The sequence below is a fragment of the Ochotona curzoniae genome, unplaced genomic scaffold (genome assembly GCF_017591425.1).
Source record: "Ochotona curzoniae isolate NIBS_2020 unplaced genomic scaffold, NIBS_Ocur_1.0 contig_2927, whole genome shotgun sequence".
NCBI lineage: Eukaryota > Metazoa > Chordata > Mammalia > Lagomorpha > Ochotonidae > Ochotona > Ochotona curzoniae.
This window is the reverse complement of record NW_024465654.1, coordinates 2,728,651-2,750,830: the sequence shown is the minus strand read 5'-3', so window position 1 is coordinate 2,750,830 and position 22,180 is coordinate 2,728,651. Positions and strand designations below refer to the sequence as shown.

Below are 22,180 nucleotides of genomic sequence, written 5' to 3'. Positions count from 1 at the left end.
AGATCATGAAGGGGGACAAGCGTGAGGAGCAGGGTCAGGGCTCCGAGCCCGTGGCGCCACCACAGCCCACGGAGGAGGAGGAAGCTCTGATCGAGTTCCACCGCTCCTACCGGGAGCTCTTCCAGTTCTTCTGCAACAACACCACCATCCACGGCGCCATCCGCCTGGTGTGCTCCAAGCACAACCGCATGAAGACGGCCTTCTGGGCGGTGCTGTGGCTCTGCACCTTCGGCATGATGTACTGGCAGTTTGCCTTGCTCTTCGGCGAGTACTTCAGCTACCCCGTCAGCCTCAACATCAATGTCCACTCGGACAAGCTCGTCTTCCCCGCCGTCACTGTGTGCACCCTCAATCCCTACAGGTCAGTTGCCGCCTCCCAGGTGGCTAGAAGTATGGTGTGGTGGGCTAAGGGCTGGAATGTAGCTCCACTGCCCTTTGGGTAAGAGGTCACCCATTGGTGCCACCCAGCTCAATGGAGCCATCGCAGGGCCAGCTTTACCCAGTGTGTGCCAGTTGGAGCAGCAGGGCCTGTCGTCCCCAAGCCAAGGGGGAAGTGGTGCTGAGGAGTTCATGACTTCCAAAGGGGCAGGGTCTGGCTCAGCCAGCTGTCCTTCTGGAGTGAGCTTGCAGTCAAGACCCTGAGGGCCGGGCAAAGCGGACCACACGGGCCACATGGGCCACTCTTTGTGCAGAAGGCAAGTTAGTGCAAAAGACAGCACCGAAGGGGTAGGACCCCAATGAAAGCCTTGAGGCCAGGCATTTGGGGGAGGGGGTCCACAGCTGGAAGGATACGAGCTGACTCCAAAAGACAGAGACTAAAATGCGGGAGGGGGGAAGTGACCCCTGCCCGACTGGACTCTTCATCTTTCCCAGTACCTGGAGTTTAAGGGCTTGGGTGTGTCTTGAAGTTTTGGGTTTCATCAGTACTCTTTGCCAATCCTGATCTCAAAGCAGGAGGGGTTGGTAACCATGGAGGAGGGGGGCAGGGCTGTTTGTCTACTCCTTTTATTTGCAGTCACTTAGTCACAGCCTAGCCATGCCTAGGAAACACCTGGGTCAGGCCCTATATACCTAGGCATAGTGCAAAATGGATTCATGAATAATTCATACATCTTCGCCAAGGGCCAGGCACCTTGCTGCGCAGTGGAGTGGGAATAAAATCAGATGCTACAAATGGTAAAGCGCAGCTCATGGTGACAATCCAAGAAAGCCTTTATCTGCCTTCGGGGAGTAGCATGTGTGCCCTGGTGTGCTGAGTACTGAGCACTCACACTGGGTGTGCGTGCAATGGTGGATGATTAGAATGGGTCACATGGTGGGGGTGGAGGCCCCCTTCTATAATCCTCCATGGCCAAAGGTGTGTTGAGGATAATATGGGTTGGGACATCCTGTCCCTAAGGGAAGCAGCTTGGGGCCCTTTTGGTGTTCAATCTCTGTGTAGCGGCCACTCCTCCACCAGACACTGCCCAGTCCTCAGGTGCCTCCTCTGAGTCTCACACTCGCCTGGAGGCAGGTGCCATTCTCACCCTGGATTGACTTGGAAGGAAACAGAGTACCAGAAGGTGTCGCAGGGTCCCAGGGAGAGCCACGGAAGAGGGCTTCGTCCTGCATACCCAGCCCCCTAAAGCCTGCTTCTTCCTCACTCTCCACTTGCCATTTAGGAGATGTAGACCCTCGTGGTGGTCCCTCCTTCCGTAGTGGCAGGACTTGGCATCCAGGGCCGGCTCCAGCTGTGGTGGAGGCAGGGACAGCAGATAGGGTTGTAGGCGCTCGGTATGTGTGTGTGGGAGCAAAGATGGCCAGAACACTCTGAGCCCTGACTGTTTCCTAAGGCTTTAGCGGGTACCAAGAGTGGAAACCAGAGTCCCTGTCCCCAGAGCCCTGTGGGAAGGACTGCCCACCCCCTCGACTTGGTGGGGGGAGAGGAGTCAGGGGTTCCTTCCCCCAGTGCAGGGAAAGGAGATTGCCCACCTACTGTGTGCTTGGCCTTGTCCTGGCTGCTTCTCAACACATTGTTGCTTACTCCTGACTTATCTAAGGAGTTGGGAATCTTTATTTCCATTTCGTAGATGACGAAATTGAGGTTTAACAAGGTGAAGTAAGTTGAGTAAGATAACACTACTACTAATAATAATGACAATAATAATACAAACACATGCACATATGAGCCAGACACTTTTTGAAAGGCAAGGTTAGAGAGAGACTGAATCAGATATAAATCTTCCATCTACTGGTTCACTCCCAAAATGGCCCAGACCCTTAGCTGGGACGGGCAAGGTTAAAGCTAGAACCAAGAACTTCATCCTGGTCTCCCATATGGGTACCGCAGCCCAAGTACTTGGGTCATCTTCCACTGCTTCCCAGGCATGTTAGCAGGGAGCTGGATTGGAGACAAGGCAGCTGGAACTTGAACTGATGCTCTGCTGTGGGATGCTAGTGTTGCACCTGAATGCAGGCCCCAGGCATCTTGAATAAATGATCAAAATCTAAATTAAATAATTGTATTACTGAATTATTTAGTCCTCACCAGAGACCGTGGAAGTAGGCAGCTCTGTGTCTCCCATGATACGGATAAGGAAACTGAGGCTCAGAAAGTTAAGGAACTTGCCCATGCGCAGACAGGTGGCAAGAGGTGAAACTGGGATTCCCACCCTTAACTAAGAGCCTATGCATCCCGCGTGAGCAGCTGAGTCACCAGGCTGGGGATTGGCTCCCATGACACTCAACACAGGGGCAGGCCAAGGCATCACAGGGTGGGGGCAGCTGGTGGGAGGAGCGATCAGAGGAGGGGCAGCTGTCAGGAGAGTGGGAGAGGATGTCTGGGGCTGCTGGCTCCTCCTCAAGGAGAGGGCTGCTTGGGGGACAGGCGGTGCAGCCTACTGGGTGCTGAGCTGAGTGGGCGTCTTGGAAATGGCGCAGAGGGTGTGACCTGACCAGCTCCTGCAGCAGAGCAGGGAGGATGTGAGTCAGAAACAAGGAGGTACTGGAGGTGGCCAAGGCCACCAAGACTGCACCTGTTGAAAGATGCCACCAACAGAATGGGAGGGAGAAGATGCATGCACGGGACTAGTGCGCTTGGTGACTTCCAGGGAAGGGAGGGACTTGGGGACCTTTCAAATTAGCCACAGATGTGTTGAGGTTCCAATGGCAAAGGTTGGCCACTGCAGTGTCTGTCTTTCTGGACAGCAAAGGTTTTGTCACCCAGAGGAAAGGCAAGACGTACCCGCAATACCTGGAAAGCAAAGCCAGCACATGCACTTTGTCATCTAGGGCCAGATGTATGAGCGGGAGGAAAAGTAGAGGAGGAGCTGGGATTGAGAGCCACGCAGGTGTCGCAAGCAGTTTCACCAGCACCACGATGTGGGTCCCACACACCTGAGGCTACCCTTCTCTGCTAAGATGGCCAAGTGACAGGCTGTGCTCATGTGTCTCCTGCGCTGCTTCTCCGAGAACAAGAGCAACAGTAAACGCAACAGCACCACTGATGCATCCCACTTCCCAGTCCTTTTCACGCAGCAACTCAGCTAGTTCCCCTAACAGCCTCATGGGGGCAGGACTCTGTTCCCATCCAACAGATGATGAAACAGAGGCCCAGGGAAGAGAAACTAATAAGTGGCGAGGGTGTGAGTGAATCTAGAAAATTGATTAGAAAATTTAGCCCCTAGGGCTGGTGCTGTGGTATAGCACGTAAAGCTGCAACCTGTGATACTAGCATTGTATATGATTGCTGGTTCACGTCTTCACTGCTTCACTTCCAATTCAACTCCCTGCTAATGCACCTGGGAAAGCAACAGAAGATGGGGCCCTGGCATCCGTGTGGGAGATCCACGTGTCTCTTGGCTTCGACCTGGCCCAGCCCTGCTATTATGGCCATTTGGGGAGTAAATCAGCAGATGGCAAATCTCTCTCTCTGTGTCCCTTTCTGTCAATCTGCCATTCAAATAAAGAAGTCTTACTGACATCCTCCTACCCCAATAACCGTATTAGAGTCCTGGATTCTGGTTGCTGGGTTCCTGCATTTGCTATTTGACTCTTTCAAGTGAGGTGTAATTCATACACAGTAAAATGGACCCATAGAGTGCTTGTGGTGATTGCCCAGCTCTGTACTACCGTGCAAATGGTCTTTGAACATGATTTGTAGGCAAGTTCCAAGGCTGCCAGGATGGGAGGAGGTCACCGGGGGTCAGATGGAGAGAGGAGACACAGATGGGTCAGGAAGAGGAGCATCTGTCCCTAACCCCCTAACGCCCCGTGCCTTGCCAGTCTATCCTGAACAGAGAAGAAGGTCTGGCGGGGAGCTATAGGTACCAGGAAGCGCTTTGGAGCTGGGAGGCTGAGGGAGTGAAAAAGGCAGCCCAGCGGAGTCCTGGTGGTTGTAGATAACCCTGGGGAAGTCGACAAGTTGCCAGGTGCTCACCTGCAGATTACTAAGAGCAAGACCTGGCTGATGGCCTTGTGTAAGGATTCATCCCCTTTTCAATGCAGCCCTGACTGCCGGAATTGACATGAGTGAGGCCATGACAGTGACCTGGGTAGGAGGGTGAGGTAGGAGGGGCCAGATGCTCCTGTTGAAGGGCCATGGCCTGCATTCTTGATCTTTCTAAACCCCTGAGACAGCTGTGAGGTCATCAGTGTGTTTTAGTGGCCAAGGTGGTAACTCAGGGTTAGGCATTTGGCATACCATTTAAGCTGCAGGGTGGAATGCCTGCAACTCAAATCACACTACCTGGGTTTGGGCCCTCACTTTGCCTAGGATTCCAACTTCCTACTCATGCACATCCCAAGAGGCAGCAAGGACGGCCCAAGTACTTGGGTCCCGGCCACCCATGTGGGAGAACCTGGAGTGGACACTTGGGAAGTGAACCAGTGGTCAGGAGCTCCCTCTGCCTTTCAAAGAGACAAAGAAGAAACGACAATCGGCAAGACAAAGGCTCTGCTTCCCGTCTCAGGCTTTTCTACTGTTTCAGAGTTAGGGAGGGAGAGATGCATTTTTTTGAGATGGTGCCACCCTTTTTCTTCCTTTGAGTCAAAGGGAAAGTGCAAAAAAGAGAGAAGTAGACTTTGGAGAGCAGGGAGCTCCAGGTGGTACCTGGCCTCTTCTGGAAACCAGGTTGCAAGTGTTGGAGGGAGGTGGAGATCAGGGGCCCTTCTGGAAGACTCAGGAGGAAACCGAGGCTGGTGAGTAGTGCCCAGGGAGAGCCTGGCACAGGGACAACATGGGGCTGGACGGAGGAGAGTGACGTGGTTAAACAAGTGACAGACAGTTTGGAGTTGCTGCCTTGGGGGAAGGCATGCAGGCAGTAATGCAGGGGCCCAGAGGGACTTGAGCCAGCTCAGGGTGGCATGGAAGGGGAGGCCCAAATAGAGCTGGGGTGACCCCTGTCATGGAATGAACAGCTGCCCCACGAGGGAGGACCTTCATTCTTCTTGAGTGGCTATGAGAAAGACCCTCTATTCCCTGGTCTCCAGCCTCCTGTCCATCTCTTCCCTTGGTGTGGCTGAGTATTTTCCAGAGTGTTCCGTGAAAGGCGGATCTAATGTCAACACCCATGTCACAGATGAGGAAGTGAGGCTGAGAAAGGCTGGGTCGTTTGTGCACATTCCACAGCTAGAAATGGGGCTGTTGGACCTCCTGGGACTCACAGCCAGCTGCTCTGGCTCCAGTACTCTGCCTTTCCAATAAATGGAAGTCTGTGATTCCTTTTAAATTTTTTTATTTGTTTATTTTCATTTTATTTGAAAGAGATTGAGGGAGGGAGAGTGAGAGAGAGAGATTGCCTATGTGCTGGTTCACTCCCCAAATGTCCACAACATTCGGTGTGCGGCCAGGCAGAAGTTGAGAACTACAGCCGTACCTCCCTGGTGTCCCCTGGGGATGTCACGAACAGCATCACCTGCTGTTAATAGTCGCTGTGATCACAAGCAGAGCAGCCAAGACTTGAACCAGGCATTCTGATAGGGTTGCAGGGGTTCCAAGTGGTGACTTAACCACTGCACCTCTCTTCCTGTCCCTAGGACTCTGGGGCTTCAGAAAACTACCTAAAATAGCAGAGGTAATGGCAGAGGGAGGGTGGTGTGGTGTGGTGATGATGGTCTGACCCATTTCCTAGCCATACAATCTTGAACAAGTCAGCAAGCCTCAGGTATCAGTGGCTAATAGTATATGAAGTTGCACCAAAGACTAAACAAAATATACATGCTTTGAAAAAAAAAAAAGATTTCATTGAAGTCAGAGTGATGGAGAGACAAAGGAAAATCTTTCCTTCAATTGTTCACCCCCAAAATACTTTAAAACAACACTCCAATATGGGATCCCAGTGTTGTGAGGGGTGGTTTATCATGCTGTGCTACAATACCAGCCCCCGCAAAATGTACATTCTAATACCACAGTGCTTGCCTTACATTTAAATGCTCAAAAATATTAGCTGTTATTGTTATTCTTTTTTTTTTTAAATTTTTTTTTCAATTTGAGAGATGGAGAGACAGAGATTGACAAAGCTCCCATCTGCTGGCTCACTCCCCAAATGCCTAGAGTGAAGATGGGATCCAAGACCACAAACCAGGACTCCCACACTGATGGCCTGGACCCAATTTTCATTCTTTTAATTACCAATAACAAATCTCTCAGGATATCCAACCCACACTTTTCATGTGAGCCACATCTTTTCCTATGAGGGGAGAAAGTGCTGTAAGGATAGATGCGTGAAGCCCAGCCAGCCAGACCTTATGAGGGAAGAGACAGAGCCAAACAAAGGAAGGTGTGAGGGTCTGGTGCTTGGTGGAGCTGGACCACGAGACGATACGATGAACACATCAGGACCACGCAGGAGTTCTTCTGAACAACCTTGAGGGCTGGTGTGCAGCAGTGGTGTAGGTCATGGCTTGTGGCACCTGCAGCCCACACCATAGTGCCTGGGTTGGAGTCCCAGCTCCACTTCTGATTCCAGCTTCCTGCTGATGTGCACACTGGAGGCAGCAAGTGATGGCTCAAGGACTTGGGTCCCTGCCCTCCATGTGAGAGATCCAGTTAGAGTTTCCTGGCTTCCAGCTTTGGCCTGGCCTCAAATCTAGTTATTGGGATCATTTGGGAAGTGAACCAGCAGGTGGCAGATCGACTTCTGATTCAGTCTCCTGTGAATGCACCTGAGAAGGGAGCAGAAGATGACTCAAGCGCTTAGGTCTCTGCCACCATGTGGTAGATTTGGGAGAAGCTCCTGTCTCTTGGCACCTACCTTGCCCATCCCTGGTCATTGTGGCCTTTTGGGGAGTGAACCAGTGGATGGATGGTCTCTATTTTTTTCTGCTTATATCTGTCTTTGAAATAAAGAAAGAAGTGTTTTTTGTTTTTGTTTTTAAAATATCAGTTAATGAAACATTTTCACCCAAGATGGTGTTCAAAGCAGAGAAGGAAGCTCCTGTCCTTGGAATGCTGCAGCCAAAGTGTAGGGGTTGAAGTTCCAGAAGGTAGTGCTGGAGGATGACTCAGCCAGAGAGGAAGGCCCCTCCGCCCCCCACATCAGTACCCATCCTGTGACTCCCGAGACAGTGTGGCTCCAGAAAGCACGCCCCCAGGAGAAGCACGCTCCACAGCTAGGCCATAATGGACTTGCTCTTAACCATAGAGTCTGCCACGAAGAAGACAACACCACGTTGTGTTCACCGTGGCTATGACGGGCAACAAACGCCAGCTCCAACTGGCCGTGAGCAAACCTGCCACACTTGTGGCCAAGGTCAACACTGATGAGGGGAAGAAGGCGTAGGCTGGAGTGGCTCCTGACTGGGGTGCCTTGGGTGTTGCCAATAAAACGGGATTATCCACTCCCAGTCCAGCTGACTCGTTGTAAAGATACGTTTTGTTTTGTTGTTGTTGTTAATGGTGAGGAAAAGAAAAGAAAAGGAAGTCCAAGGACAGGTGTCAGGGGACGCTAAGCAGGGCCAGGAGAAATGAAATGGAAAGAGAGCATGGTTTCTCTGGCTTCTCCGTGAAGTTTGTAGACGTTTGTTTGCAGGTGTTGATTTCCGGACTCTCCTTAGTGTCTGTCCTTGCCAAGAATTACGCTGTTGTGATTACTGTGTCTTTTATGGCAAGCATTGAGGTCAGGTTCTTTAATAGGGTGTTGCTTTTGTGATTTCATTCTCCAACGTTTGGTTGCTAGCAGGTAGACACACAAATGATTTCTCTGTGTTGGTGTGTGTCCTGCAGCGGTGTGCACCGGTATTGGGGTAGACTGTGGGCCCCCCGCAAGGTGCTGTGGCCCTAGGCATTCACCATTGAGATGCTCATGGGGTGAGGGTTCGAGTTTTGGGCGTAACGGGTTGGCACTGTCTGCTGTGTCTGACTTTGACGTTGAAACCACCTTGATTTCCAAGCTGCCAGGTGGCAGATACGGGCCAAAGGTCACCTTGGACTGTGGAGGGCGCGATGACCTGCGCACCCAGCCAGATAGCTCCTGGGAGTGTCGTGGGGCCTCTGCACCTGCTCTCGCCTCACCTCGGTCAGGCGCGAAAACAAGTTCCTGGTAGCCCCTGCCAGGTCTGAGCGAGTGGGCGGAGGTGCCCGCCGCCTCCCTCTCTCAATAATAACAGGCGCAATAAATGCCGTCACCGTCCCAGCTCACTGTCGCTTCCACTTCCCCCGCGGGACACACCTGTCTACACCTCCACCCCCGTGACGGGCCTCTCGGGAGATGCATCAGCCAACCCCCCTGCCCAGGCTTCTCCAAGGATCCTACCAGCTACAACTAGGGAAATTGAGGCCTTGGGAGGGAAGTAGAAGGTGGAATTGGCGCCAGGCTATCCCCCGGTCCGACGCTTTGCCGTGACCCCTTGCAGGTATCCCCAGATTACAGAGCAGCTGCAGGAGCTGGACCATATCACGGAGCAGACGCTTTATGACCTGTTCAAATACAACTCCAGCACCCCAGCCGCCCAGCCCCGAGCCCGGCGCGACCTCCGGCGGAGGCTGCCGCACCCCTTGGTGTGGATCCCGCCCCCGCGCCACGAGGCCCGCCGGGTGCGCAGCGTCTCCTCCAGCGTGCGGGACAACAGCCCCCAAGTGGACAGAAAGGACTGGATGATCGGCTTCCAGCTGGTAAACCCCGCCCCCGTACCGCGACACAACACCCCCTTCCGCATCCACCCACCTCCGCAGTCTGGCCGGGACCTCGTGGGCTGGAGGGAGGGAAAAAAAGATCAGTTAAAGTAACAGCTCCCAGTGCAGCGGACTGTAGGGAGCTGCTAGGCGAGGGGGCCTCCGAGGAAGCCGCGGGGATCTCCCCGCACGCTCCAGCAGGGAGATGCGGGGTACAGGACAAGAGAGGCTTTAAAAACAAACAAACAAAAAACAACAAAAAAACAAAAACACCCCCCCCCCCAAACAAAGCCTTGAAAACTGGGAAGTAAGAGGAAATGGAAGAGGAGGGAGGGACAGAGAAACGGAAGTCTGAGAGAGAGGGCTACACCCCAGGAAGCTGCAGTCCTTGATCTGTCAGTCTTTCTACCTGGGAGATGGGTAGACTCCTTGGTTGTTCACCCAAGAAGCACAGCCCATGGTGTATGGCTGCCTAGGTCCTTGGCCCTCTGTGATCTTAATGCCTTGTCTCTTGGGGGCTCCTGCTTCTGGGGGCTCCTGCTTCTGGGGCCACCTGTTCCGACTCTCCTATGGTGTCCCTCCCCCTGCCTCCTCCCTCCCCCTGCCCCCTGCTCCCTCCTCCATTCCCCTAACGTTGGCCCTATCTCTGTGCAGTGCAATCAGAACCAATCGGACTGCTTCTATCAGCGTTACTCATCTGGTGTGGACGCGGTGCGGGAGTGGTACCGTTTTCACTACATCAACATTTTGTCCAGACTGTCGGACACCTCTCTGTCTGATGAGGCGCTGGGTAACTTCATCTTCACCTGCCGCTTCAACCAGGCCTCCTGCGGCCACAGGTGAGTCCTGAGTCCCGCCTGGACAGGCAGGGATCTCCCTCTCTGGGAGCGTCAGCCTGGGAAACACTTGTTGACTGAGTACTTAAATGAGTTCCAGCCCCAGGTGCACGCTCCTCCTCCCCCCGGGAAGCAGCATGCACAGCTGTGCCCTGAACAGCAGGCTCTGGGTCAGGCAGCCTCATAGGAGTCCTGGGGCCATTGGGTTGGGGTGACCTTGAGAAATCAAAGGCTGAAAGCAGGGTTCTGGGTTTTTCCAAGTATCTTCTCTCTCTTTTCCTGGCATCAGGGCTCAGCTCAGCTGACAGATCACCCTGCCCTATACCTGCCTTCTCCCAAAGGGCCGGCCTGTTAGGCTGCTTGGGGTGCTTGAATTTAGGGGCTAACCCCAGATTCCCATTCCAGCTCTGTCACCTGCCTAGGTGACTCTGAGCATTTACACACTGCTCTTTGGGGCTGCTTCCTTGTGAAACGGAAGATAGTAACGCACAAAACTGAAGGTTGCTGTATTTATCCAACAAGTCTTGTCGAGGGTCTGGGCTAGGCATCTGTGACACAGCAAAGAAAAATAAAATGGGCCATCCTAGCTCTTGGGGCACCTTAGGTGGCCAGCGTGATACACATGACACCTGCCTCTGGAGTGACCCATGTGTTTGAGGTTACAAATGGAGGCAGGGCAGCACAGTAGATAGAGCTGCCACCTGCAGCTCCGGCATCCATATGGGTTCTGGTCTCAGCTGTGGGATCCAGTCTAAGCCATTGCACTTCCGATTCAGCTCACTGCTAATGCACCTGGGAAAGCAGCAGAGGATGAGTCAAATGCTTGGGCCCCTGCACACAGATGGGAGACCTGGAGGAAGCTCCTGGCTTTGAACTGACCCTTCTGTGGTTACTGTAACCATCTGGGGACTGAACCAACAGGTGGTCCAATTAAAACAAATGTTTAAAAAAATTGGGGCGGGGAGGGAATCTTCCATTAGCCAGATGGGTCCCTTTACTCATACAGGTCAGTGACTTCCCCTGGGGCACCTGGCTGGCCCGGGCTGCAGATTTTGTCCACCCACCGCTCTTCAGGACTTCTTTCTTTATGGGCCCTGTCCTCCGGGCTGGAAGCTACAGGCTGTCCTAAGGCTGGAAGCAGTCTCCCCTGCCTTCCTCTGCTCCTGCCTGGCCTTGGCAGCAGCAGGTGCTGATTCTCTCAGGGGGCCCTCCCCTTCCCTGTGCCAGCAGTGCCAGGTGTCTCCTGCCTCTGTCCCTCCCTCCTCCCCTCTATGCTCCCCATTCCCTGCACTGCCCAGCCCATGACTTGGTGTGTGTTTGAGAACGTTACCAGCTGGGCAGTGGACAGCCCCCGAGCCTGAATCAGATCTTGCCTGCCACCTGCTGCCTGCCATCTGCCATCTGCCGCCACTCGCTCTGATTAGTAGCCCCCCTCTGCCTGTGGTTTTCATCCTGATCCCCTTCCTTGGCTAGGCCTCCATTATCCTGCCTGATTGTGAATTGGAGTATACCTTTGGACCACGGCAGAACACGCCACCACACTCACTCCCCGTCCCTTCACCCGACTTCATCATTCCAGCTAGTCCTTAAAAATCCTGGGGTAGCCCTCAGGGTCTTTAAAATCAGTGGAAGCCCCTTAGATCAGGTTTTCCACAAAGCCCTTTCCTTGTCCTTATCTGAAGCCCTCATTCTCTCCTTTGGTGATGTTTCTATTGACATATTCGCACACCATAAATTCTTTCTTTCAGTATATTCAGAATTGCACAATATTCGCCATCACTCAACTGTAGAACAAGTTCCCACCCAAAAGAGAGGCCCTGGACAATTGATAGTTCCTCTCCTCTCTCCCCTCCTGCCTGCCCTTATCCGTGCCATCTCCTGCCCTCCTCTTACCTTACTCTTGTCTGTACCATCCTCTCACCCACCTGGTTTTCTCATCCATACTGCAGTGTGAACCAGAACGTCATTTCTTCTTCTCTTTAATGTTCCTTTATTTGGTTTTATCTACTTGAAAGGTGGACAAGGGGAGTTGAGGGAGAAGGAGAGAGAGAGATCTTTTGTCTGGTTTATTTCCCAAATGCACACAATAGCCAGTGCAGGGCCAGGCTGAAGCCAGAAGCCCAGAACTCTGTCTGGGTCTCCCATGTGTTGTCAGGGACCCACACACTTGTTGCTGTCTGCCAGGGAATGCATGGACAGGAGGCTGAATGGGAAGCAGGGTAGCCAGGACTTAGACCTTTGCTCTGATGCCAGATGGGGGTGTTAGTGGCTGGTTTAAGCCACTGCCTAACAACGCTCCCCCTCTGGAACCCCATGGAGTTTATGACTGAATAATAATATATTGTAGGAGTGAATTTTCAAAGATTCATGGAAAAGTGGAATGAAATAATCAGCTTTGGACAGGCGTTTAGCCTGGTGGTGCCGATGCCTGCTGGCGTCCCACAGTGGAATTTAGCCTGGGTCCTCTAGCCAGCTCTGGCTCCTAGCTCCACCTATTGCTCATGCAGCTCCTGCGGGGCAGCGTGGCCAAACCCCAGCCTGCTGGGGATTCCCTTCCTGGCACAGCCAGAAGCACCAGTTTAGAAAGAACGCCTTGCCCAAGGCAGTACAAGGAGGCCCCTCATTGCTCACTCCTCTAACCTTCTCCCCTTCTCATTTCTCTGCCTTCCTCCTCTGCCTTTTGTGGACCTAAAAGCCTCAGGTCCCTCTTGCCCTGCACCTGTCGCCAGCCCCGAGATGCAGGTCTGGTAGGACAGAGACACCCTGTGTCGCCAGGGGGCTCTTTCCGCCGCCTCCCTGCCACAGCCTCCTTGCAAGGCAGCCTGTGATGTGCCGTCAGATCCCACAGCTACTGATGCAGTGCTTGCTTCTGCGGCGGCTTTCTCCCTTCCCACATCCGTCTTGCCTCAGCTTTGGCCCTGCCAGTCTGAGCTGTGAGGCCTCTTTCCTGTGCTGGGCTCTGAGCTTCCTCTCCTTAGCCCCCTACTGACTGCTGCTCTCTCCTCTCTCTCTTTCCTCTCACCTCGCTCCACACCCCCATGATGATGTATCTATGTCTTTTGCTTCCCCCCTGGGCAACTCTCCACTGTCTTGAGTCTCCCTTGTGCCAGGAATCCTGGGGTGGGGACTGCATGGGGGAGGCCAACCCCGGGATGACAGAGGACAGTTGGGGGGAAGGGACCCCACTCTAGAGCAGCCTACGGTGCATGTAGGAGCACAATTTAGATCCGTGAGCAGTCAGGGGGCACAGCACAGCCACATGAGAGAGGTTGAGGGCAGCCTGGATGTCAAGGCCTGTAGGGTCGGACAGCCTGGTGGGCGGAGCCCAGGCTAGCAGGTGCATGACCTGGTTGGAACCCCAGGTTCATTGCCACCATTGATGTGGCCTTGGGTTGGCTGTTTTACCTCTGGGAGCCTTAGCTTCCTCTTCCCACAAGGTTGTTGTTCTGTGTGACTGGGGAGGTTGGGGGTGGGGAGTGTGCCAGGTACCTAGTTGAAAGTGTCAGCCCCTCTCCCCTCACCTCTGAGTTTCCCCTCAAACCTCACCATCTCTCTCCTGCTCAGGAATTACTCTCACTTCCACCACCCAATGTATGGCAACTGCTACACTTTCAACGACAAGAACAACTCCGGCCTCTGGATGTCTTCCATGCCTGGGGTCAACAATGGTGAGTACCTTTTACCCCATGACACCTGGACCCCTCTCTCTTTCTCTCTTTCTCCTGTGGGCATCACCCAGTCTCCAGAGTGCAATTCCAGCATTACCAAGTCCATAGACAGGTCTCTCTGGCTTCATTCCCCTTGGAGCCCAGACAAGGTGGGTCTTCTCCAAACCCCATCCCCTTCATCAGCTCTGCTCCCTGGGTCTCGCACAGGTCTGTCGCTCACACTGCGCACGGAGCAGAACGATTTTATCCCCTTGCTGTCTACGGTGACTGGGGCCAGAGTGATGGTGCATGGGCAGGACGAGCCTGCCTTTATGGACGATGGCGGCTTTAACTTGAGGCCTGGAGTGGAGACCTCCATCAGCATGAAGAAGGCAAGGCTGGGGAGCTGGTGGGGAGCAGGATTGGGGCAGGATCAAGTGGGGGCTGCTGGAAGAACTGTAGACCAGGGAGAGGCAGGGAGAGAAATGGAGGTGGCTTGGCAGCCAGAAGATGGTGAAGGGGGATGTGGGGTCTTGATCATGGGGTTTGTCCTTTGGGAAGGCCTTGGGAGGTAAGGCCCTGGGGGGGCGTGGATGTTGTTGCTGGACAGTGTGAGAAAGGGCTCAGGCCACACTTAGCCTCCCAGAGGCTACTCTGACCTCCTGTCCTTGAAGTGAACCCAGAGATAGGAGGCAAGGAGGAGGGGCAGGCAGGGTTCGAGGCTCAGCTGGGGACCAGAAGGGAGGGGCCGCTTGCTCTGACCCCTGAGTCTGCGTGGGCTCCTAGGAATCCCTGGACAGGCTTGGGGGCGACTACGGCGACTGCACCGAGAATGGCAGTGACGTCCCAGTCAAGAACCTCTATCATTCCAAGTACACACAGCAGGTGAGTCTCAATTCGTTTCCATGGTAACCATCTCCCAGGCCTGCCCTGGTCTGTCCACAGTCAGGCAGGTGGTGGTGTTTGTGTGCAGGAGTGAGGGAGGGTGAGGTCCAGTAGAGTGGGAAGAAGGACGGTTGTGTGGGGAGGGCTGGGGCTGGGCCAGAGCCCCTCCTCATCTGTCACTCTCCACCTGCCAGGTGTGCATTCACTCCTGCTTCCAGGAGAACATGGTCAAGGAATGTGGCTGCGCCTACATCTTCTACCCGCAGCCCCAAGGCGTTGAGTACTGCGACTATAGGAAGCACAGCTCCTGGGGTGAGCGGCCAGGGAGCCCTGCTGTATGCTGCTGGCCCTGGGTGGGTGTTGTCTCCCTCCCTCCCCTAGTCCCCACCCTTGGCCTTCCCGTGTTTGTCAAGGAGTTGCCCTGTTTATAAATAGCCTGCAGCTTAAGGAAGGAAGGGGCCCAAGGCGGCCGATTCTTGCCCTGCCAGCTGCAGAGTGCCCAGCTCCCCTTCATTTCTGGGGTGCTTGGTAGGGTGGGCCCTGGGTGCTGCAAGAACCTGTTAGAATTTCTGGGTGTCAGACTCATCCCTTCACATGTGCGGGTTTTAGACTGGCCCTGACACTTGTGCTCACTAGTTCCACTCTGTCATTTATTGGAAACAATTTTTAACTTATTATTTTTTAATCTATTTGATAGGCAGAGAGAGACAGGTAGGAGCTGCTAGCTCAATCTGGGTTTCCAAATTAGGTTGACAAGGACCCAACCCCTGGAGCCGTCACTGGGTCTTAGCCCATTCTCTTGCCATTTGGAGCGTGTAGGAAGTGAAACTAGCGGATGGGCGATAGATTTCTCTTTCTCTGTCTCTCTGCCTTTGAAATAAATGTGTAGAAGAATGTTTTGTTTTCTTTTAAACCCGGAAGAGAAAAATCCCTTTCCTTTCCAGTCTTGTTGAATTAACGCAGAGGGGCAGCTGTGTGCTGGGAATGTGGAGGCAGGAAATCCTGGCGAGGAAAAGGAAGAAAGGGTTTGCATTCCTGGGGTTCGGGCGGCTCTTTGGCCTGGCAAATCTTTGATCCATTGGTTCACACCCCAAGTGGCCACAACGGCCAGAGCTGAGCTGATTGAAGCCAGGAGCCAGGAGCTTCTTCCAAGTCTCCCACGCAGCTGCAGGACCCTATGGTTTTGGGTCATCCTCTACTGCTTTCCCAGGCCACAGGCAGGGAGCTGGATGGGAATTAAAGCAGCTGCAACTCGACTGGTGCCCATATAGGACATGGACCTTGCTATGGAGGCTTTATCCATTATTGCATCACGCTGGCCTTCTCTTCTTTCCTTTGAATGGCCCAATACTAACTTGTGTGGGTGCACTACCTTTGGTTGGCTTCCACACGTATGAGTTGGTGGATGCTTGGGCTCTTGTGGTGTTTTGATTTTTCTGAACCAAAATGGTTTGTGTGGTTTTGGGGGTGCATTCCCCGAAGTGGACTGGGCAGCATTTGTGGTCATATTTTGTTTAACCTGGGTGGGAGGCTCCCAGATCCGTTTTTCTTAGCATTTTATATTCCTGGCAGCAGTAAATGAGGGTTCATTTCTCTGCTGCCCGACCAGTACTGCTCGCTCTCTTTTTGTATGCCAACCAAGTGTAATGCAGTAGGTACCTTGTGTGGTTGAATCTCTTACACAACAGCTGTTCCCATTTTCCTTTCTGACATGTCCGTGTCTGTCTGTGCACAACTTTCTATGGGTGGATCCTGTTTGACTTTGTTTTCTTCCTTTGCTGACCCAGCTTGATTCTTGCAAATGTTCTACTGGCGAAGGGGTGCCATTTCCCCCTCTGCTGTGTAACGCTCTGGTGCAGTGGGTGCCCGGGGACCTCAGGGGCGCTCCTGGTGTGGGGTGGGGGAGGCTGAGGTTCCTGTCTGTGCCCGCAGGCTACTGTTACTACAAGCTCCAGGATGCCTTCGCCTCAGACCGCCTGGGCTGCTTCACCAAGTGCAGGAAGCCGTGCAGGTCCGTGGCCCCACCCCAGCACTCCGGTCGGGAAGCTGCTGGCTGGGCAGGTTGTATTGAGCCCCTTTCTGTCTGCCCCCGCAGTGTGACCAACTACCAACTCTCTGCGGGTTATTCACGCTGGCCGTCGGTGGCTTCCCAGGTAACGTGTTGGGGACACGCTGTGCACGTGCGTACTGGCAAACACAGAGGGGGAGGCTTTGACAATCCCTCTTCTTCCTCAGGACTGGATCTTCCAGATGTTGTCCCTGCAGAACAACTACACCATCAGTAACAAGAGGTGGGACCTGCCCTGGTCTCTGTGCCAGCAGAGGTGTCCTTGGGAGGTGGTTGGGGGACGGTGGGTGAGAGGGAATCAGACAGGAGCCAGGAAGAAAATTCTTTGTCATTTCTTTCTATCATCCCTCTCTCTCCAAAGGAACGGGGTTGCCAAACTCAACATCTTCTTTAAGGAGTTGAACTACAAAGCCAATTCTGAGTCTCCCTCTGTCACGGTAGGGATCCCGGAATGCTGGCAATGCTGGCGACGGGGAGGGCTGGCCCAGAAAGGGAGGGTGCTTATGGAAAGGGGATGGGATCCAAGTTGGGGGTGGGGAAGAGGAGGGAAAAAGGGGTGTAGCGCTGGGGGGTGTCCTAAGGTCTGTGGGGGTCGGGGAGGCAGGGGTCCAATGGACAACGGAGGGCTGGGAAATGTACCCTAATTCCTGCTGCCCCCAAGGCCACTGTGACCTTGTTGGAAGTTTGTCTGGTTGATTCCAGCTGGGAGCTTGTGTGCTGCTTATGGGACAGGTGCAGAGGCATGGGTCTGGGGGTCACAAGAGCCAGAGGGTGTGGGTGAAGAACCACCTTCTTCGGCGTGGCCACTGTGCCCCTCTCCCCTACAGATGGTCACTCTCTTGTCCAACCTGGGAAGTCAGTGGAGCCTGTGGTTCGGTTCTTCCGTCCTGTCTGTGGTGGAGATGGCTGAACTCATCTTTGATCTCTCTGTCATCACATTCCTCATGCTGCTCCGGAGGTTCCGCAGCCGCTACTGGGCTCCAGGCCGGGGAGCCCGGGGGGCACAAGAGGTGGCCTCCACGCCAGCCTCCTCCCTCCCCTCCCGCTTCTGCCCCCACCCCACGTCCCCGACCCTGCCCCCGGTAGCCTTGACTGCCCCTCCCCCTGCCTATGCCACTCTTCACCCACGCCTGTCTCCTTCTGGCTCTGTAGGGGCCAGCGCTCCCCCCTGTGCCCTGAAGCAGCCCTGAGAGGGGACAGTGTCGTGTCCCTCCCCCGTCCCCCACGCAGCTGCTGCCCCTGGGGCCTTGATGGAAATGGGGCTTCCCCTCAGAGCTGCCCACTGCCCTTAGTAGGTGGGCATGGGGGCCCTGGACGTTGTCCAGAGCAGCAGTGGGGAGTGAGGCTGCCCGGAATTGGCCTTGGCTTCTGCTCAGTGCTCCTCAGAGCACTCTGGCATCCCCGCCTGAGAGCGAGCTGAGCTGGGTTTGGAATGTGGACAAGGAATTTTTCTAGGAAACGGCCAACAGCCAAACACAAACAAAGGCACACGAAGGCATGTACCGGTCTTGTACCCAATGGTGACTGCTGGCCAGAGCTGGCCCCAGAGCGGCCTGGCAGGACGCGGGTGTCTGCTCCTCTTCTTGAACTTGAGTGGGAAACCCCACCCAAAAGCCCCCTTTAATTTGTTCTTGGGCAAGTCCCCTTCCCTGGCTCGCAAGGGTGAGGGCTGGAAGTAGGGCGGTGTACTGAAGGCTGAGCCACTCCCAGTCGGTGCCAGGACTGTTCCAGCCACATGCCTCTTGTCCTTGCTGAGCTGTTCGCATCCCAGTGCCTCCGTCCTCTGCTCTTTGGGTGCCTGTAAGTCCGCTCAGGCTGAGTTGCCTGGAAAACTCCTATATGTCCCTCAGAACCCTGCTTGGACACTGGGACTTCTGGGGAAGCTTGTACCCAAGTGCTGACCACTGCCTCCCCTTGGGACTGTCATCGCCTGCGTCTGTTTTGAGTGTCTTTGTTGCATTATTCTTCCTTGTTCACTTGTGTGGGCTTCCCTGGTTAAATTGCAGACTTCTTGTGGCCAGGAACTGAATCTTGCCCATGAACCTGTGCCTTAGGTCCAGCCCAGTGTCCTGTTTGCAGCCAATAGGCAGGTGCACAATAAACACGTGTGTGAGTGTGTCACAGAGATCTCCCGAGAACTTCATGGGGGACGTGAATTCCTGAGTCACCACGTCACTGCTCAAGCTGCCTGGAGATCTTGGGCTTGGGCGGGGGAGGGACAGATCGTCCTTGGCCTTGAGAGACAGCCATCCTGGGAGCGCTTCCATGTTACTGAGAATGTGCTGTGTGTCACCCTGCATGGTGGTGGTGGTGGGAAGGGACACACGGTGTGGTTCTCTGGGGACCTGCTGTGCCGGGAAGACCCACCCTCACCCACCACTGCACAACAATATAGTCACCATGTCCTGTACGTCAGCCGTGTAGCCCTCATCTACTCCTTGTCCTTCAGCTGCGACTTGGTGATGGAGGAGGAGGGACACAGGCTCGATTCTTCTGGAACCTGAGTCAGTTTTTAACATTTATTGCTTACGTAAGTGAAAGTGACAGTGAGGGAGTGATGCGAAAGCCCAGTGGCTAAATCCTCGCCTTGCACACTCCTGGATCCCATATGGGTGCTGGTTGTATCTCAGTTGTTCTGCTTCCCATCCAGCTCCGTGCCTGTGGCCTGGGAAAGTAGAGGAAGACTCAAAGCCTTGGGACGCTGCACCCATGTAGGAGAGACCAGGAGGAGGCTCCTGGCTCCTGGCTTCAGATCAGCTCAGCTCCAGCTGTTGTGGCCATTTGGGGCTTGACCTAGTGAACAGAAGATCTTTCTCTCTGTCTCTCCTCTCTATGAATCTCCTCTTTCAATAAAAATAAATAAATCTTTAAAAAGGAAAAAAAAATTTAAGGCTTGGTAGCCTGGTGGCTAAAGTCCTCGTCTTGAATGCACCAGGATCCAATATGGGTGCTGGTTCTAATCCAGGCGTCCCTGTTCCCATCTAGCTCCCTGCCTGTGGCCTGGGAAAGCAGTCAAGGACAGCCCAGGGCCTTGGGATCCTGCACCTGTGTGGGAGACCCGGAATAAGATCTGGGCTCCTGGCTTTGGATTGGCTCAGCTCTGGCCTTTGCATCCACTTGGAGAGTGAATCGTTGGATGGAAGATCTTCCTCTCTGTCTTTCCTCTTCTTTGTATATCTGACTTTGCAAGAAAAATAAATAAATCTTTAAAAAAATTAAATCTTTCATTTGTTTGTTCCTTCCCCAGATGATTGCAACAGCCAGGTCTGGGCCAGGCTGCAGCCAGGAGCCTGGAACTCCATCTAGTTCTCCTGTAGCAAGAGCCTAGTTCTTGAGCATGTGTGTTGACAGAAAGCTGCCCCAGAAGCAGAACAGCTGGGACTCGAACCATCACTCCACTGTGCGATGTCAGTATTACACGTGGCAGCTTAACCTGCCCCTGAGACCTCAGAGCCTTCACACATCACACATTGCCACCAAAGGGGGAGCAAAGGAGCCTCTATGAGGCTTCGTAAAGGGTTTTTTTTTTTTTTTTTTTTTTTAAGTGAGGACTTTGGCCGCTAGGCCACCGCACCAGGTCCAAGGGTTTTCTTTTTAAAAAATATAAAGCATGATTTTATTTATTATTATTTGGAAAACAGAGAGAGGGAGAATGAGTTTATCCTTTGTTTCACTCCCTAAATGCACCAGCAGCCAGAGCTGGGTCAGGGTGAAGCCAAGAGCAGGGCTGGGGCTTGAACTTAGGCACTTTGATAAGGAGTGGGGCTCTCCCAGGCTGTGTCTTACCCAGCACACCAATGGCAAGCCTAGAACTCGAGGGGGACCGTTTCTTAGTCTTCTTGTCGGGGAAGGTGCTCCCTTCGCTGCCTTGGGCTCATTCCTGTTGTTTATAGTTCCCAGTCCTGGGCAGCCTGAGCAAGGACCCAGGGGAAGGAGGGAATCCAGGGAAAGGAGTTGGGGTCACCCTGGAAGCTACAGACTGCCTCCGGAGAGCTCATTTTCCATGGACTCACTCAGCCTCACTTCACGAAGGGAACTCGTGTGTTTTCCCAGTCCGTCCTCAGGGGCAGCCCGCCCTTGGCTGCTTGGCCTGGCCCCACCCAGCCCCAGCGCCCTCACACAGCAGCCAGGCTGGGTGGACCAGCCAGCCCCAGCCAGCCCCAGCCGGGTTGGTTGTCTCTCCTCGTGGGTGAGGGCACTCAGCACCCACACCTGTGGCCCCGGTGCCCCTTTGCCCACCTGCTCGTGGACCCTGGCATGTTTCCTGATTCCCACCCCATGACTGTGAGTTCCTCCTAAGGGGCAGAGGCAGAGTACCAAGGAGAACTTGCGTTATTGCCTCAGCATCTGTAGAGGGCTAAAATGGGTGGAGTGACCCGGTCAGGGGCATGATTCTTTCAGAATGAGCCTGGGACACGGGTGTGCTGTGATTCAACCTGCTTCTCGGTCACACACACACAGGGCTGGGGCTGGAACCTGTGTCACCTGGCCCTGGAGTCCAGTGCCCTTCTGGGGTGTTTGTGTGAGAGGAAGAGGGGGTGTGTCTCCTGCCTAAGCCCTTTGCTGCAGCCTTTGCCCTCAGACCCTAAGAGCCAAATCATCTGCACCTGTTCCCCTTTCTTTCCCATCATTATCTTCTCTACCCATGGAGATACTCCTGTCTCGTTCTCATCTCCATGACGTTAGCTTTGTATATTCTGAGATCCTCTCGTCACCATGAGCTCCCGCACCGGCCCCTGTTATGACTGTCAGTATCACCGTCACCTACAGAAGGCTTCACACGCAGTAGACTCCCTAAACACTGTGTGCCTCGCTCACCCACCCGGCCCTGTGAGGGCTCCAGCAAAATGAGCTGTCCCTCTTCTTTATGTTGGGACCTGGTCAGTCAGTCCAACGCTATGCTTTGTTCAGTCTGATATAGCCATTTAGTCTATTTTATTTTTAATAGATTTGTTTATTTATTTGAAAGGCAGAATTACAGAGCGAGTAAGAGAATTTCCATCTGCTGATTCATCCCCTATTTGCTCCAACAGCCGGAATTGGACCACAGCAAAACCAGGAAACTTGAAATCTATCTGGAGCTGCCATGTGGGTACAGGGGTTCAACCACTTGGTCCATCTTTTGAGGCTTTACTGGGTGTATTAGCAGGGAGCTGGTGCTGTAGTGAAGCACCCGACTTGAACCAGAGTGCTAAGGGGGGTTGCCAGTGTCATAGCCCACTGCATTAGAATGCTGGCCCCTATTTATTTATTTGCTTGTTTATCTAAAATGCATTTATTTGGACCCGGTGCGACAGCCTAGTGGTTAAATCCTCACCTTGCATGTGCTGGGATCCTATTTGAGTGCTGATTCATATCCTGGCTGTTCCACTTCCCTTCCAGCTCCCTGCTTATGGCCTGGAAAAGCAGTCAAGGACAGCCCAAAGTCTTGGGACCCTGCACCCATGTGGGAGAGCTGGAAGAGGCTCCTGGTTGTGGCTTCGGATTGGGTTAGCTCTGGCCATTGTGGCCACTTGGGGAGTGAATCAGCAGATGAAAGATCTTTCTCTCCATCTTTTTGTAAAATCTGACTTTCCAATAAACGAAATCTTGAAAAAACATTATTTAGTTTTGTTTGAAAGACAGAGTTATAGAGAGAGAAGAAAAGAGATTT

The 22,180-nt window shown here is 53.7% G+C and overlaps 1 protein-coding gene across 1 annotated transcript; it reads left to right on the top strand.

Moving 5' to 3' along the window:
* SCNN1A (sodium channel epithelial 1 subunit alpha) lies at nucleotides 1-18,644 on the top strand. Its single transcript, XM_040978768.1, has 12 exons — nucleotides 1-361; nucleotides 8,833-9,091; nucleotides 9,746-9,930; nucleotides 13,492-13,595; nucleotides 13,803-13,966; nucleotides 14,361-14,459; nucleotides 14,654-14,771; nucleotides 16,392-16,470; nucleotides 16,555-16,612; nucleotides 16,695-16,750; nucleotides 16,889-16,964; nucleotides 17,355-18,644. The coding sequence occupies exons 1-12, from the start codon at nucleotides 6-8 to the stop codon at nucleotides 17,715-17,717; spliced, it is 1,917 nt and encodes a 638-aa protein (XP_040834702.1). The 5' UTR covers nucleotides 1-5; the 3' UTR covers nucleotides 17,718-18,644.
* The last annotated feature ends 3,536 nt before the right edge of the window (nucleotides 18,645-22,180 follow it).

Bases quoted from the DNA above. Each gene is read 5' to 3' on its own strand.
- SCNN1A (XM_040978768.1), top strand. From the start codon at position 6: ATGAAGGGGGACAAGCGTGAGGAGCAGGGTCAGGGCTCCGAGCCCGTG. The intron at 9,931-13,491 runs GTGAGTCCTGAG...TCTCCTGCTCAG, and splicing joins CAGGCCTCCTGCGGCCACAG to GAATTACTCTCACTTCCACC. The intron at 13,596-13,802 runs GTGAGTACCTTT...GGTCTCGCACAG, and splicing joins CATGCCTGGGGTCAACAATG to GTCTGTCGCTCACACTGCGC.